The sequence below is a fragment of the Pelecanus crispus genome, chromosome 5 (assembly GCF_030463565.1).
Source record: "Pelecanus crispus isolate bPelCri1 chromosome 5, bPelCri1.pri, whole genome shotgun sequence".
Taxonomy (NCBI): Eukaryota; Metazoa; Chordata; class Aves; order Pelecaniformes; family Pelecanidae; genus Pelecanus; species Pelecanus crispus.
The window spans coordinates 66174481-66191954 of record NC_134647.1 but is presented as its reverse complement, the minus strand read 5'-3'; the positions used below and the strand labels follow the sequence as shown (position 1 = coordinate 66191954).

Sequence of the window (17474 nt, the reverse complement as noted above, 5' to 3'; positions counted from 1 at the left end):
TTTAAACCATATTTGCAATTAGTCCTTATAAACACTGAGACCTGCGAGTAGGACTAGAAACTGTCCAGCTTCCTCAAGTGTGCAGATTAGTGTCCTAACAATGACACCAGCTGAACTCCCTTAGACTCGTTAAAATCTGTGCACTGAACATTTGGAAAGAACCTTTTTACAGGGTCCAATCCAGTGTTTTAGCTAAAGAACTTAGGAGAATACTTAGGGGTAAAAAAAACTGTATGTATTCTACTCATTTTATGTGCACAGCTAAAACAGGCCAGAAGCTTCTGGGTAGAAGTCCTGCACATTTGGATAGTAAAAATTATTCACAGTTGAATGCTTCTCAAAGATATTCCTCCTTAGCCTCTACAGACAGAATATGGTACACTTATATAGAAGGGAAGTTAGCACTCTTTTTCTTTCAAATTGAAACAAGCAAAACCAATCAAACTAAACAGCAGCTCCCATTAAAAGAGCAAACTTTTTTTTTTAATCTATACTAAAAATCACATACGCAGAGTTTCTGGAGATTCAAGCAGGAATTTTACTTAAACAGTAAGGACTTTGATGTTTCTTTGCTCCTTCCCCACTTCAGAATATTCCTTCCACCTTGCAAATCACAAGAAGAGGGGTCTGACTTCACCGTAAGGTCTCTAAAGGGGAACCTTTTACCCCTTTTGTTCAGTGTAGAATTTCTCACATATATAATAGCAGAGTATAAGATGACATTTGCATTTTACATAATGACCCTGTCATGGTGGGCTCCTGCCCAAGAAGCTTGTCACTACTTAAACCTTAGTGCTCAGAACACAAGTAGAAAGAAGTAAATTTGTTTTCTTACCTCTAAATTGTAGAGTACTCTGAAGGTGGACATGCCTGGAGCAAAAGATCGGAAAAGACTTTCTAGTATTGAACTTGCACTGGGCTGATGTTGGTGTTTTGAAGACAAGGATGGTGATTTTGAAGACTGAGAACTTGGTTCCGATAGCAGTGTTTTCTAGGAGGAATAAGCCACAGAAGAAATATTTTGAGAGTACTGCATGTTGTTGTAATTGGCAATGCATTTCCTATAATCCCTGTAATAGCCCTCTCATCTCCAGCTGTTTGGAAATGACTCAATAATCCTTAATATGAGCATTATTTTGCAGTAGAGTTTCAAACCCCTCACAGATTATAATCTGACAGGGAGTTTAAGAAACGTGGTAGTAAATCCTTTTTGTTAGGCTCGGCAAGATTAGTTATTGTTTAATCCTTACCTTCCTTCCCAGGGAATCAAGCTGATCAAGAGCCTCCTGAATAGCTGGGTCAGTGGGAATCAAGAGCAGAAGTTTCCTCACTCGCAGTGTTATCCTGAAAAGTTATCAGAAATTACTCGTGCAAAATAGGGCTCAGCCCACTGTGGCCTGGTGGATGCCTACACACTGCAAAATAAGTAGCTACTCAAACTTTGCAGTGTGAGCACTTCAACATTTAATAACCATTTAGTTTGCTTACCTTGGCTCCTCTAGGTTGGCAAGCTGATAAAGCATGTCAAACACATTACACACGAGAGCCATGACGACTCCAGGGAGGGATTTCTCCTGAGAATTAAGCAGAAATACAAAGGTCTTTTTCTCCCCTCTCTGTTGCAAGTAATTTAAGACAGCTCTTCACTGAAGCAACTGACCCAGATGCCAACCTGCTCCATAGAAATCCCAGCTACTTTCTAGACTGAGACAACATTTGAATTTTTACATTACCTCATTTCCCTTTTAACAATCAATTTTTGATGTCAACTGTTAGTTAGGGTTGACATACAAAGCAGACCAGGTATGGTCTGAACATGGTATTTGATGCTTCTTAGTTTATTTTCATATTGCAGCTTTATTAACAATGGAAATCTGGAAATCTCTCCCCCTGACAAATATACAATCTCAAAATTCAATCATATGGGTCTTGTTTGTTTAAAAGACCCTGTAGAGATTAATAAACACCAAGCAGGCTACAATAGGTGACAGAATACAGATTAAAAGTCCAATCTGCCTGCATAAAGCAATTGTGTATTTAAATGCCCTGTTTTAATTGCAGCTTGAAAGAAAAAACAGACTACTAAAGATTGGATACTCAAGCTAATGTGAACAGCTTCTGTCTCATCTTACTGTACCCTCTTCCACCCCAGCTGTGTCTCCTCCAAATATCCCCCCTCCAGGAAAAATCTGTGGAAAGGTTTCAGGCTATTACGCTGTACCTGTTCCATTGCATAAGATGAACTAAATACACTGCCACTGTTGCTGGAACTGGTTGAGGAATCTGCAGAGCTCCCTGATGGAGTCCCACTTCCTGATGTTTTTACTGTAAGGACTTGTTCATCAGAGAAGCCCAGCTGGTGGAGTAGTTTCTGATCTTTGTTTACGGTTAGCTGCAATAAAATATTTATAATTTAGTTCTGGAAAAGGGACTCAATTTCATAAAGAATGAGAATTCTTTGTAGTTAACATACCAGGCTGTCATTGGCAAATATCTGTATATTATCCACAGGCGAATTCAACCTCTTTGCTATCTTCCACCTGACGCTCCCTACAGTTTCATTGCTATGAGCCTGTAAAATTAAATGACACTGGTTCAGTAAGTCTGCTCAAGCAGTAAATTCCAAGAGGGGAAAAAAAAAAAAAATCTTACATTAATGTCTTCCTGCTCCTTTGCATAGGGTGGTAAAGGTATTGTCCACAAAAGAGACTGACAGGGTAGGACAGCAGTAGAAATGCTCCATCACTGACAGTAAGCAAAAAACTTCTTTTCCCACCCCGGAATGATGATCAAAATACAATTAGTCTACAGACACATCCATTACAGTAGCCTTATACACATTTTTAATATTTTCAAAAAGAGTTTTCAAGTTGACTGGAGTCCATAAAACCAGCTTACTCTGTTCAGTCCAGGCATCAAGAAACCCAAGAGTAGCTACGTGATCAACACCGTATGACACACGTAACTTGTGCACACATACCTCTATGGTGAAGGTATATTTGGTAGACTCATATGTAACATTAAGTGTTAAAAGATGTCCATGGAAAGAGGCACCATGAGGTAGAATAGTTCGGGGAACAGAGTAAAGATCCTACAGGAAGAGAAGAATGATGGTAAATACCACCCTTGAAAACAAAGACATTTCTGTGATGGCATGTAACAAAGTTACTAGAGTTGCATAGATTTAAATAACGTCTACTATTTTTTAACAATATTGGAAGTTGTGTTCTTAGCCTTGCCTAGTAAGAAATTACATATCTTACCTCTATTGTTATCACATAACGCTCTGCCAACAGCAGCAGTCTCTCAATTATTACAAGTTTAGTTGACCTAGAAATAAACATTGAAAACAAGAGTAACTTGCCTTGGAGATTAATTTTCAACTCCCACAGGTAGCTACCATGAATTAGCTGTTTTCAAATATATTTCCTTAAACTTGGGAGTTAATTCACTTGAAATTAACTAGGAAAACAGGCCAAGAAGCTTGCATTATACTGCTTGAGATGTAGCCAGCTTCAGAAGAGGCTTCATGTTTCTAAAGGTCCCACCCTGTGCTCATATATTTAAGCTACACACATTTAAGTATGCGTAAATTAAGCTACAGGATGAAAAACCATCCTTTTCTCTCCCAATTAAAAAAACCCCCAAAACCAAACCCTGCTGCCCCAGAAATATTACATGACTAATAGGCTAGTAATAGTCTGTGGGGGTTTTTTTGTGGGGTTTTTTTTTTTTTTTTTTGGTTGGTTGGTTGGTTTTGGGAGGTTGGAGGGCGGGTGTTGGGTTTGGTTTGGTGGGGGCTTTTTTTCTGGTTGGTGGGTTTTTTGGTTTTTTAAAAACCCACATGTTTTTTCAAAGTCTCTTTGGAACTCAAACTGCATTGTAATTGAAATATTCAATTGAGAAACCACCAGAATATACAACTACCTATACTGAGAATTTTAATTAGCGCTCAAAATCATGTGGGAAGCAGCTGGGAGCAAATGTCTACTGTCATATTTACTCTTTTAAAAGGCAGGCCTACCTGTAAGGAGACTGAACTGATGTTGCTACTGTAGGCATAGCAGTTGCTGTAAGCATTTTTGTAGCTCTTGTAACAGCATGTGTTAACGTTGGACCACCAAGTGCAGAGCTGGCTGCCTAGAATACAAACCAGAGTATTAAGTGCTGATTTACACGGATAATTAGTATGTCCTGGAGAGCTAAGAGGACAAGAAATATTTGTGGAAGTGAATTTTTTCTTTAAATAGAATTATCGTAGTCAATTATGCTAATTCTAAGATACAAAACTGAAAAAGTCTGTAGGTAGAAGAAAAATTAAAATTTGTCCTTTACCTCTAATCGTGTGTAGCAATCAGCAATGAATTTCTTGTGCAGTGATACTGAATCCTAAAGGTAAAATGTACAAATTAATTAGAACTTAAACCAAAATCATGGGAATTACTCATAAACTGACAGAACCCAACAAATTACACATTTTAACATGCAGAGTATCAAGGCTCTATGAATGTCAAAGCACTACACTTTCATGTACAAATATATGCCTACCTTTTTCAATCTAGGAGTTAGATTGATATAGCTGTAATTTATTATGAGTTGAATAGCTTCATTGGCAATTTCTTCATCAGGTGACTCCATTGCAATCTTCCAAATGAAATCCATTCCTATTAATTCTAGTTTTTCTACACTCTATGCAAGAAAGAACAACAGTAAAACATGACTGGATTTCTTAAACAATACTGAGTTGAATCACAGGAACAGAACAGTCTTCTATCTGCTGGAAAAGCATCTTTTGACTGAATCTTAAAAATTTTCTTTTCCAACATGCTGCCAAGCTTTGGCACCGTGCAATGTGAAATCAATAGCTGTGGATTTGTATATTTATACTAGAAAAAAAAAATTGTTTACAGGTGGATGAACAAGTTCCAAAGAACACTCTCATTCAAGCTAACTGAAAAATTAAAAACTTTAAAAGCATGGAGAAATCTAACTGGGAATGGAATTTGTTTCATAAAGGTCAACATGGTTAATAACCACATAATAAACCATCACAAAACTTACTACAATACTTGGCAAAAGATTACGTATTTGAAGTTACCTCTCTGTGATAAAGATCTAAAATGCCTATGGAAAACTACTTAACACATAACCATTACTTTAACAAAAACATTGAAGGATCATAGAGTTAAAAATTATTGTAGGTTAGAATTTGAATAGATAAGCCTAAGTTTCCTGTAAAGAAGAAAAATAAAAAAAAAGAGGAATATTTCCCTGCTAGGGAGAAGCAAAAAATGCACACTAGAATTCATGATTATTAATAAAAAAAGTAGTCCACTCATTCCTCCTGCAAAGTTTTAGAAGCTACATACCAGATTCCAGCTACCTGTTGCTGAATTTTAACTGCCGCAATTCTGGAGTTTTAGCTTCAGAATTTAATGATGTTAATGCTAGAAGGATGATCTACAGATTAATAACAAACACGACCATCTCAAACAGCTGCTAAAGAATCCTTGTCTCACCTCCTCCCATCCCCAAGATGCCACAGGTAGTATATAAGAATGAACTTGCCAGAACACTCACCAACTGAGTACCTTGCCTCTTTAGTCGATGGTCACACAGGTTCACATTTTCAAAGAAAGTCTTAAATAAACTAAAACCTGAAAATGAAAAAAGGTGCAAGCTTTTTATTCAGGTCAGGCTAAACTTCTATGCTTTTTTGAAAAAAATGAAGACATCAAATACAGGAGATGACCTTTTCCCTCTACAGCTATTGAAACTCAAAATGACAGAAAAAGACCCCTTTAATACATTAATTTACAGAACTGTTCGCATATTTAATTTGAAGGCTTAGGAAGCAAATTTCTGGTATATATTTCAAAACCAAATCTGTTGACCCAAGCCATTTTCTTACCATTCATAGTGATTTCATACGACTCCAGTTTAAGAATTTTCTCTTTGAAGAGCTGTTGCTGCACATCACTCTCTAGATCATGCTGTCCTTTTGTAAACCACTCAAAGCACATCTGTGAATGAAAGGTAGATGTATTTTTACTGCATTGTCATGGCAAATATTTCAGTTTTATAGAGCATTGGCAAACTGTGTCAGATACTACAGTAACTCATCTTACAGAAGTTTTATCTACAGCAAATGGTTCAAAATCTAATCTCCTAGTAACCTCACATATTATACAGGCTGTATTGCAGCATGAGGGTACTTCATCTTCATAGCCATCTTTTACCCAAATAATGCTGAATGACTCTCTTATGACTCCGCAGACTTGCACATACCCCTTTTCAAACCAGCATCCACAAACCTGCAACTAATCCCCTGGCCAGTGTTCCTCCCTCAGTCAAATTTAATGTTAAAAGAGCATCCTAGTCATAAGTGAACATGTAACAGCAGCTCCATTAACTTACACAAAGCATATAATGCATTACTAGTTTGTGTTTGCTACTTACATTTCACATGTCTCAGCATATACACGTGCTATTCATGATCCATTAAGATTCACTCTGCAACCACAGACACAAACTTATCACGCTTTTCTTACCTCTCGATCTAACTCACAAACGTCCTGGCCAGTTACAAGGCATTCCCAGATCTCCCTGGCACGATTCCAGCCCAAATAAAGGGTGGCTTCTTGCAGAAAAAATGCCAAAAATTTTAGATGTGCCTCCAAATACTGAGAAAGAGGAAACAAAAACTCAGGCTTAAGACTTTTCTTTCTGAAACAAGAACTCTGAGCATTCTTTTCATTTTGTGCAAACTTAGTTGTCACATAACAGTACACTTTGCAAAGCCTGGAAAACAGAAATTGTTTCTGCAGGGAGATTTATTTTTATTTTACACCATTTTTAGTATTACTTCTTTCTGATCACCCTTCTAAAAAGGAACATTGAAGTCCCCTTGGATTTGCTATTACTTTCCTGATATTGATATTATTTGACACTAGTTACTAAGTCACAACTAGCGTGGAAAAAATAATTATCAAAACCGTAGCAACAAACTGTTACAAGCTATCTGTGTGCGTGGCTTCCATGTCCTAACTAGCAAATCTGTTTCAGGTTTCAAGAGCTTCACACCAAATTCAAAGGTATAGTCTCTACAAAGGTAGCTGAACTGAAGCTGGTGGAGAAGCTGGAAGCGGCACAAGCTTAGAGACAGGAGGTCCTGGGGTGGGGAGATCTAGCTCTCGACCAGTTAAAGACTTTGCCAAGAAACTTGTAGATTGTGATGTTCGCCTACCCTTGCTCTATAATATAACAACAAGGCTACAACAAGCCCTAATAGATAAGTGTCAGAACTATAAAAAAACCCCTAGTGTAATTATTCACCAGAGAGAACATACATACCATTGAATTCCAGAAATGAAACATCACCTAATCTTACACAACTTGGTCAGTGATACACTACATCATGTTTTCAAAAACCTAAGGTAGCAAAAAAAAAATAATCAGGGTTTAGTACCTCCCTGTAAGTGTATCGGCCATCCACTAATGTTGCTCCAACAAGCCCTCCTGGACCTGCCACAGATGCAGCCAAACGGTGGCATGATATTAAGCTTCCTGTCACCAGCTTCACTATTTCAAAGTTTTTCTTTAGATCTTGAATAATGCTCTTGGGGAAAAAAAAAAAAGATGTTTTTAAGAAAATACATAAACAGGCATGTGCACACAGCAATCTGCTCTTCTACAGGCATGTGCCTCTTATCGGAAGGAGTAATGTTCCTCCCTCAGTCAGCTGTATCCCTTCCAAGCATCCAAAGCCCCCCGATGTTAGTGTTTTCAGCATGTGCTGAAATACATGTGCTGCAGATTGCAAAGTCCCACACCTCCACTCAGCCACTGTATAACACACGTGACTTGCTGGTATTTTAGTCTGTTTTCCAAGAGCCAATGTCAATTAAATTATAGAACAGCTGGTCTAAACATTAGCCATTGTTCATTTCTTAACAGAGACATGCCTCTTAATTATTCTACAAAAAGCTGAGAATAAAATAAATTAGTCCTGACACAGCAGATTTATACATATATATACACGCACACACAAATGGATGGCACACAATACAGCATATCTACTTGAACAATTTGTTTATGCTACATCACTAAACTGTAATTGTCAAAGTGGTTTTTAGTCTGACCCCCCCCTTTCTAAATTCAAACTTCCATGTTCTACAGAAGCAGAGCCACACAGACACAACAAGGGTTTCAAAAATCATCTCAGCATATATTCTTACCTTGTCTTGTTTTTGGTAAGTTTGCTTAATAAATGAACGTGTGATTTCATGGAGCTGACGTAATGCTGGCACCACCCACACAAATTGAGGATTATTGTGCTGGGACGACTAGTAGTAGAAAAGGTGAAAACAATTACACATGTGTACATGCTCAACAACAGATTAACTTTCCTCTTAGACTCCTAGAAGCCTAACATTTTCTATTAATGCCACTGTTGCAAAACAACGGCTACTAGCTCTGAAGGCTTCAGTTACTTGTTCCTGGTCCCTTTCCAAACACACTCATGGTGCCCTTCACTTTCTACAAGAAGTCCTTTGACACACACATATGCCATTTTGCTATCCTTATTATTAAGCCCAAAGTACCACCTCTTTGCTAGAGAACATGCAAATTAAGTAGACAAAAAGAACTCAGTTGCAGCAGGGAGAGATGATAACCACCACCTTCCTCAATTATGGGAGATGAAGCAGGCCTGTTAGGGCATAAAAGGGCAAATCGAGTCAAATGATGTTACTTATTGCTAAAGCAAGAATAATAGAAGAACAAACCTGAAATACTACTGAGGGTTAAGAGACAAGAAGAAATTTCTGATTGATACTGCAAGGAGCCCTCTGATTGGAAGCAAAGGATACTTAAGCTGCATTTTGAAAGAGATCCTACAAAGAATAACCCTCCTACCTCATTGTTAGAACTGCTCATCACTTTTCTGGGAGGCTTCATTTTCTGTAAAGTTTGACCACACAAACCAGTACTGAGGTTGCTTGTTCAGAGAAGTGATGTCTGGTTTAAATACTGACAACAACCAATACCACCTACACGCTTAGAGAGATTAAAGTAACCTGCCCATAACAGAGCTCTCTGCTGAAGACTCCCTCATGTATTTGAGAATGCTGCCTTAACATTACGTTCCCTCCCAGTTTATGTCTCCATTTCCCCTAATGAAGGGAAATAAGAAAATTATGCATTTTTAAACATCTGCTGTATGGTTACCCCAATCCCTTCCAGCCTACAATGACAGCTTTCCTTTAGTGTTCCCCACTGCAGCACCTCTGTTAAGGCCCTTGCCAGAATCTAATTAAAAAGAATGCAAGAACAGGAAAGGACAAAAGAAGATCTAAAAGAGAAGACTGCAAGTTTTACAGAGATTGAGAACTCAAAGTTTGAAATCCGTATTCATAAACACACACAAAAAAGTGTGATCAATATCAAGCAGCAACAGACCATGCCTCCTAAACAACTAAAATCCTCTACAGATGCTGCATCACAGACAAAACTTAATTTACCATGAAATAAAGGAATGAAAAAAGTACAAGCCTTTTTCTTATTTATGGGTATACTCCAGACTGAAAAAAAGACAGGAGCATTCCTGCAGACCTCACGAAAAACTGCCTGCTATGTGAACAGTGCAGGATAGAGTATATGCAGCCTTTTAAGCCATGCACTTCTCTGCTTCAGGAAACATCTTAGCACAGGCAGCTGCAGGAATGGCTTCTTTATGTTAGATGAAACGAGTTTAACTATTTCATTAAAATACAAAACTACTACGATTTAAATATTGATTTGCATTTTGAGGCTTAATGGCCATGCCAGAACACATGCTTAAAGAAAACTCATCTAGGTTTTCACATGAAAGGGACAGTTAAAATACTCGCATACCTTTACAGTGGTTCCATTTGCAAATTCTAACCTTGGGCCCATCCTGGTAGTTTCCCATAAACTGATCACTCCTTGTGCTGAAAATTTGCTTAAAACAAAGGCAAGAGACTTACTATGAGTCTCATGGTCAACAAACTGGCTCACACAAAGCCTACCCCTCTCATGGACTCCCCAAGGTAAGAACTTACAGATGGGACACGCAATTTCTACATCTTGAAAGAAAGGGCAACATCAAGGCTAGATAACATTTCATTTTGGAAAAGATAAAATAATAAACCAACCCTCTTAATATCCTCTATGCATTTGATGATGTAGTTTCTTTTGATTGCCTCTTTCACTGCATAGGCATCACTGAGGATCGTCAGATGTTCCTCCAAGGCCTGCTGAATAAGACTACACGGTAATGTCGGAAGATGAGCCAGCTCCCAAAGTACCTCCAGAACCTAAAGGAAGAAGTGCAACATTAGTCAGGACCTAGGAAGTACAAAGACTAGTAACCCTACATTTAATAAAGAGGAAAAAAAAACAACCCCAAACAAAAGAAAGATTTTATTTCACATTCACATGCCTTTCCAGTCGTTGTCTCCACCCGTGCTTCTCGACCAATGCGCCCTATCAGGCTCAACAGCTTCTGTCGCACTCTATCGCTCTCTGTCTCCCAGCTCTGTGTGGCAAAGAAATAATGTTCACTATTACAGCAGCAAGCACTCTCAGTCTGTTAAGTCTCAAGTGTACACAAAAATACACTTTACAATTGTTTTACTGCAGGAAAATCAAAATACAAACAAGTTAAGTTTCCACCATGCATGTTTCCTTATTTTTGTTACTGGGAGTTACAGTACTAATTTGCCAAACTCATTTTCAAATATAAACTAGAAGAGATTAAATACAATAATAAAATCTCACTTTTTAAGTACTTTAGCACCACCTATATAAAGTACTTAAAATCTAAGTCAATTAGCAGTACCAGTAGCAGATCAGGCTTTTGGGTTAACAAAAAAAAAAAAAAGACAGAAAGATATCAGTGTTATTTTATAGCCAATGTTATATTTATATTTTTATATAGAACACACAAATGTATTCAAGGCATTTGCCTTTCGGTAGGCTGGATGTACATGTATATCTCATCAATTCTCTTCCTAAGGAATGTAAATTCATGTGAAAACTTACCTTTTGGATTAGGACAAATAAATGATTGAGCTGATCAGAGCTAAACTTCACAGCAGCTGCAGCAATAATGGTGTGTATGTTTTCAATCACAGTGGAGGACTGTCCAGACTGAAAACAGGAAGGAAAACACATCAAGGTAGGTCTTTATCCCAAATGAGACAGAGAAAAATCTTCACGTAAGCATTATCCTACTATTCATACTAATGAGAAAGAACAACAGCTTTTGACATGTTAGAAACACAAGGTAAGAATAACTGTCTCTGCTCCTCATTTCACTGGTAGAGGGGTCTTTGGAAGTAATTCTAAAGCAGGAAAGAACAAGTTAGTCTGCCATTATTACAGCAGCTTCAAGATGCTGCCATGGCACATACATGGTAAGGTGTGGTGCCAGCAACACAAACATCACCATTTTTATTGCACGTGTGGGGTGCTCCACCTCTGACGCTCTTTAAGGCTTTACTGAAAAGGCAGCAATACGAAATCTCCTCCCACACCGATGGGAGCACCATGGTAACAACAGCCAAAAGCGGGGAGGAAGTATTGCATTTTATTAAAGAATAAAAGTGAAACGAGCTAGAATCATACTTCAGCTCTACTGAGCATGCAAGACTTGCTACCATGCCCGCACATACTGCGGATCTGACAGCGTCCAATGAGTTTAGTCTAAAACTTCAACATTTGGACAGAGAAGAAAACCATTTCCTGCAGTGGAAGATTACATTCCTGGTCAAAATTTCCACGTCATTTGCATTAAGCAGTCAAACCACTTTTCCTACACAGTGATAAGCTGAATACACATAAAGTGAATGTGAAAAGATGACTTGTCAGTCAATTATATGTATGTACAGAAAGTTAAATGGGAATTCATACAGTTTGAGCCCACTCTCTTTAAAGTCACACTGTGAGCTGCATTCAAATTTATACCTCCAGCCATGAAAATTAATATCCTTAGGCAAGGTCTTTGGTCTAGACAAACTCTATCATCTATTTCGGGCTGACAACCTCTTATTCCAAGTCAAATATTTTTGCAGCCCCTTAACACTTGTTGCAAAGAACTGAACTTCATCATAAGATTTAACAGCTGTGTTACAAGAAATTGGCAGAACACTTGATTTTAAATGGTAAGGGAAGAAGCAGAAGAAAGCCTTTGCATTAATTATATTGTTAAAATCTCAACACCTCCAATCCCACCACTAGAATGTCTGCTTTTGTAAGACAGTCTAAAAGCACCTGCCTACTCTTGGTTGCTTACCTGAATTCTCCAAATTTTAGTGAGCTCATCTAAAGATAATTTACTGCCCAGCAGTTCAATAATTCCCTTTATACGATCACAGTATTGCGCTTGGTCTATATTACCTATGAAACAAAGAAAGGCAACTAAATAAATATATTTAAAACAGTATTAAATACCTTAAATGCATAAGAAAAAACAAGTTCTTTTAAAAGGGAGAACAAACTTATCTTCATTTGAAAATTCTTTCTTTACTGTTACAGACAAATCTATGAGCTCAAAGAAAAAGAAAAGGCTCCTTCCATTTTTATTTTGTTTTACTTCATACATCTGATAGCAGTTCACACCTATAGGGCCTTACTACTTGGAAAAAAACCCCAAACCTCTTTTCTCTCTTTTTTAGGGGCTAACAATATACAAAGATAAATGGAGAGTAAAAAACCCAGGTAGAGCAGAAGACACCTGCACAGATGTCAGAGGACCAGATGATAGTAGCAGGATTTGCAGCATTTTCTGTACTCTATTTTGAAGATGACAAAAACCTTGAACTCCTTTGTTAATAGTGTTCCATTAAAATCTATTGAAAGGGACAGACAAAATTTTTAAATTTAAGACATTCAAAGCACATGCCAAAAGTCTTTGTGAAAGTGCTTACCTTCTAGAGCAATTGACAGGACAGAATTTTCCACTAGCCAATTTAGTAATCTGTCTGTATCTATTGCATTCTTCACTGACTTGGATATGGTGCTGTCTTCTATTAATTTCGTTACCTAGAAATTGCAAAATGCAAGATTCTAACAATGATTCCCACGTGCATTATACATGCACACAATGAAATCTATTCAAAAGGCTTACTGCGAAGCTTAAGTGTGAATCCTAAAATATTTTGAGCACAGAAGGTGTTTGGGGTTTTTTTTGTTGTTTTGTTTTTTGTTTTTGTTTTTTAATAAGCTGTTTAAAGGCAAATTCTTAACCAGGAACACCTCCTTGTCATCAGTCTCTGATGCAGTAGATTCTTATCCAGTGTGACACAGAAAAGCTGGCCTGTGCTGCCAGGTGTATTTCTACAGGTATACCAGAAGTAGGTTATCTCAGGCTTCTGCTTGTTACACTCAAATCGGTGTCCTATTTTTCATCCAATACAGAACTGATACAGGCTCCTCACTCTAGGGAGAAAGAGTACATTTCTGCTAAAGCCTTCAAAAGCTGCACTTTTGTAAGTTCACCAAGGATACATGGCATTTATGATTAAGAACCAAACAGCAATGAGGTTTAACATCTCAATTTTCCCATAAATAAAGAAGCAAAAAGCACAAAAGAGGGACTCTAAAACACCTTACAACGTCTGCATACTAAAGAAATGCCTTTTTTGGGGACACTTAAATTGTACAAGTTCTGGAAGGAAGAGATGAATGAACAACTCTGTACTTAAACCACAACTCCCATAAAAAAAAGCCAAACTGTCTTCTTCTTCTACTTAGTTATCAAATTCTAGCACAAAGAGCCCTGGTCCATACACTCCAGCTGCTAGCTGCTACTTAGAGTGTCCACATACAATCATAATAAAAAAAATACAATTACATAGCGTAATGATCTGATAGAACTGGACTGAGACACCAATCTAACATTAAGTCCCATTTGGTTTTTTTCCCCTTTTTCTCTCAATGACAGGAGGAGAAAAAAGGGATACCCCATAGGATGCTCTGAATTATCAGGGTTATCTCAGAGTGAGTATTCCACGAATAGCATAGCATAGACAGACTTATACATCAGCCTGAAATTGTGGTTCTTAGAAAAGGTTCAGACTCTGTCTAGTTGTTTTCTAATTGGGAGGCCACGGTCCTTGCAGTGGCTACTCATATTACAAACAACTCTTGTGATATTAACTTGTTTTGGTATTTATTATGAACTGAGCTTTTGCTAAGGCAACATAATTTGTTGAGAAATACTGCACCATCTCTTTAAGGCTGTGGTTTCATTGACTTACTAACAACCCATCTGACCTACACACATGTACTCACACAAAAAGCAAACCTACTTCTTTGAGGGAATTCATCTTTGCACTGAAGTGAGGAGATTTTAACATGCGCAACAGAATGTCCAGCCGTAAGTCATCTACCACAGTTACCAAATCAGGTTGGAAGCGCATACACAGCAGTTTGATACCAGACAAGAGCTCAGGTATACTGACCAGTCTCTGTTTAAAACAAAAAAGAGGTCAAATAGAAGCATTGCTATTTTTGCTATTCCGTTTCAGACTTCAATGATTCACAAAGAGTAGGTTTAGTGACCCAATACAGACTGTTTAATCTATGAAATGCAGTACCATGTACATCTTAAAGTATCACTTGTACGCTAAAAATTCTAAGACAACAAAACCTGTGGTTAAAGTGGGCTCTCCTGCTGCAGATTTGGTACACTAAATTGCTCCTCTGTAGTTATACAACCTATGCATCCTTTCCGGTTTACAATTAACAATTTAAATAAAGTCAACACTTGAAAATTTAATAGAACCAAATGCCAAATTCAGGGTAACACAGGAAGTAGTCACAAGTTACATGGACATTTTATCAACAATTACCAAATTCTCAGAAGAAAACAGCTAATGCAACAGTTGTATGCACACAAGTTACAAGAATTTAACAGACTGCAAGATAGTAAGCATCTTCAAGTCAGTCAGAGAAGTGAGCATTCCATATACTTCAGAAGGCAACCAACAAAACCATATTTAATAGCAACAGCAGAAAAACATTTTAAAAAGGGTCATGACATCAGATATCTACTGAAAAGGATATTGAATGGAATTGGGTAAATGTATTTTGTTCTATGTCATTTAGTCAGAATTCAGAACAGGCTGTCTTGTTGCCAGTGAAAATAAAGCTATTGTTCTAGTCTACATTGCCAGCAGTTCCAAGACACACAGTTAAGTTCTTCCTACATATTTAATATACAAAGCATTACCTTGTCTTTCAAGTCCTTCTCTTCTACATTCTGTACATATTTAATCATTTTATGAATGATTGGATCCAGCATGGGCTAGAGAATGTGAGAAAAGGCATGACAATCATTTTATGTTTCCTGAAATCAATTACATTACTCATAAGATCTGGCTGCAGCAAAGCAAAATACATAGCTGAAAGCTCACAATTATCTTAGACATAAAGCAACACCTACAAGATACGTAAGACTATCCTACTAGGTACGTCCAGAAAAAGAAGAAATCGGAGCAAGAAGCCATTTCAGACCACCACAATACAGACTTAAAAAAAAAAACAAAAACCAACCAGAAACAGATCTTTCAAAATGCATCAGTTATTAGATGCATGTGCCTCTCTGACTCCCAGTGGCTTCTAAACTACCTCTTCTTCAAATAACGACTTTCAGTCACTTATTAAATTGATTGTTTTTGTTAGTGAGTATAACTGTGAAGCCTGGGGTATATTTGCATATACAAATATATCATGGCAATTTTTTTTTCCTGTACCACAGTTTTTTTCCAGTGTAAACTCTCATATCCATATGCTTGATCTCAGTCAGAAAGTTAAATTTAAAAATCCACCCATCAAGCCAGATTCTTTTCCCTCACGCTTTACACTGATGAAGCTTATTAATGGCAGTGGCAAAGTTTCTCACTGTTGCAGATGTAGATAAGTGATTACAGATAACTGTGCTTAGAAAATTAATCTGATCATTGTCTGAGCACTCAGGATGCTCAAAATGATTCTTGTACTTTATGCAAAGTGAGTTTTGAAGGCTTTTCAAATTAGTCACCAGTTTCACACCAATACAGTTGTAAACTAATTTTCAGTCCTCTGTTTTTTTCAAAATTCCTACAATTAAAAAAACAGGTTCTCATGTAGTTGTCTTTCTGATACCATACTGCCCAAGATCTACTTTAACACAGAGAGCTCCACCTAAATTTGAGCAAACTACTACAATCACATTTCAAGGCTTTACTATTTGCTGAAAAGACCTCATAACAAAGGCATTTTACCTGTACTACAGAAGAGTTAAGATATTCTGCACAAACTCCAAATGGTTGAACTAATGCAGAGATTGCCTGAAAGAAATACAGCAAGTATTTAGGTGTACATAAGAGATCTTTTCAGAGCTAGTGATCTATACCTTAAAAGGCAAATGAAGGTAAGTATTATTTATCTCATATGATAATTTCCAGTCATTTGCTACAAATTGATTTTGGTGTGCAACTCCTTTACAACACATGGTTCAGGAAAGAGATTTACTCTATGGCATACAGTATGTCATATATTTTTGCCTGAAATAAAAAATGCCTTCCCAGTTTTCACTAATCCTGGTCCTCTCATCATTCTGTTCAGTCTTCTCTGTCTAGTCCTGTTTCAGTCACAGCAGTACACAGACGGAAAGGGACACATTACATTTTGGTTGCTTTCTACAGAAAAGAGAAGCGTGAATGCAAGACTTAAGATTAACACGTTAAGTGGGAGAAAGCTTTTGTAAACATGTCGTATACATGTCAAGATCTCTTCAACGCATGATTTTATTCTTATTTACTTCATATCCATACTATATACCTATACTACCCAAACTGTATTTGGGATTATATACCCAAACTATTCTATGATTTTTAAGTGATATCTATCATCAAGAAATTAAACATATAAAGACATTTGTTTGCTAATAAAAAATATCAAAATTGGTTTCTTCTCACACTGGATCAAGAATTGTGAAATTGAGTGTGCACCACTGCAATCAAAGGCCTAAGTTACATGATGCTGAACCACACTTCCTTCCTAAGCAAGCCGTTATTAGTCATTAAACAAAGTCAAAGTTTCTATTGCAGTATCAGTATTTAAATTGAGTTTCCTTATTCTTCTGTCATGCTTATATATGAACCTATCTCTTTATAAAGTAGCAAATATCAATACCCCAAGAAAAGAAGTTGAATTCTCTCCAAATGGCATTTCACTCAAAGCAGGCTGATTTTATGCTGAGGGACAAGATTCTAAATGATGTGGTCTTCCCTTAGCCTCCTTGTTCTTCAAAGCTAGAAAGATTATGAAGTCTCCTGAATATAGGTTAGGAAGCTAAAACTGAACAACTCAGGCTTTGTCACCAAACCCAGTTTAGAACTGTTGAACCAGTCAGTTTTTAGACATAGCTCTTGAAACGTTGCTTAGGATTAGACAGTGTCTGTCTT

At 37.3% G+C, this 17474-nt stretch overlaps 1 protein-coding gene across 1 annotated transcript in view; it reads right to left on the bottom strand.

The window, feature by feature from the left end:
* Positions 1–17474, bottom strand: part of USP24 (ubiquitin specific peptidase 24) — a 67371-nt gene that overhangs the window by 31407 nt on the left and 18490 nt on the right. The window contains exons 8-31 of the mRNA XM_075711628.1: positions 16290–16355; positions 15257–15331; positions 14334–14492; positions 12951–13065; positions 12317–12420; positions 11065–11172; positions 10463–10558; positions 10143–10337; positions 9926–9940; positions 8238–8345; positions 7469–7618; positions 6552–6683; positions 5912–6023; positions 5581–5657; positions 4549–4689; positions 4336–4389; positions 4025–4140; positions 3264–3330; positions 2981–3091; positions 2474–2572; positions 2222–2392; positions 1489–1574; positions 1251–1344; positions 836–991 (exon numbers count right to left, since the gene is read on the bottom strand). Coding sequence (XP_075567743.1) covers positions 836–991; positions 1251–1344; positions 1489–1574; positions 2222–2392; positions 2474–2572; positions 2981–3091; positions 3264–3330; positions 4025–4140; positions 4336–4389; positions 4549–4689; positions 5581–5657; positions 5912–6023; positions 6552–6683; positions 7469–7618; positions 8238–8345; positions 9926–9940; positions 10143–10337; positions 10463–10558; positions 11065–11172; positions 12317–12420; positions 12951–13065; positions 14334–14492; positions 15257–15331; positions 16290–16355 — 2607 coding nt within the window. The remainder of the gene's footprint in view (positions 1–835; positions 992–1250; positions 1345–1488; positions 1575–2221; positions 2393–2473; positions 2573–2980; positions 3092–3263; positions 3331–4024; positions 4141–4335; positions 4390–4548; positions 4690–5580; positions 5658–5911; positions 6024–6551; positions 6684–7468; positions 7619–8237; positions 8346–9925; positions 9941–10142; positions 10338–10462; positions 10559–11064; positions 11173–12316; positions 12421–12950; positions 13066–14333; positions 14493–15256; positions 15332–16289; positions 16356–17474) is intronic.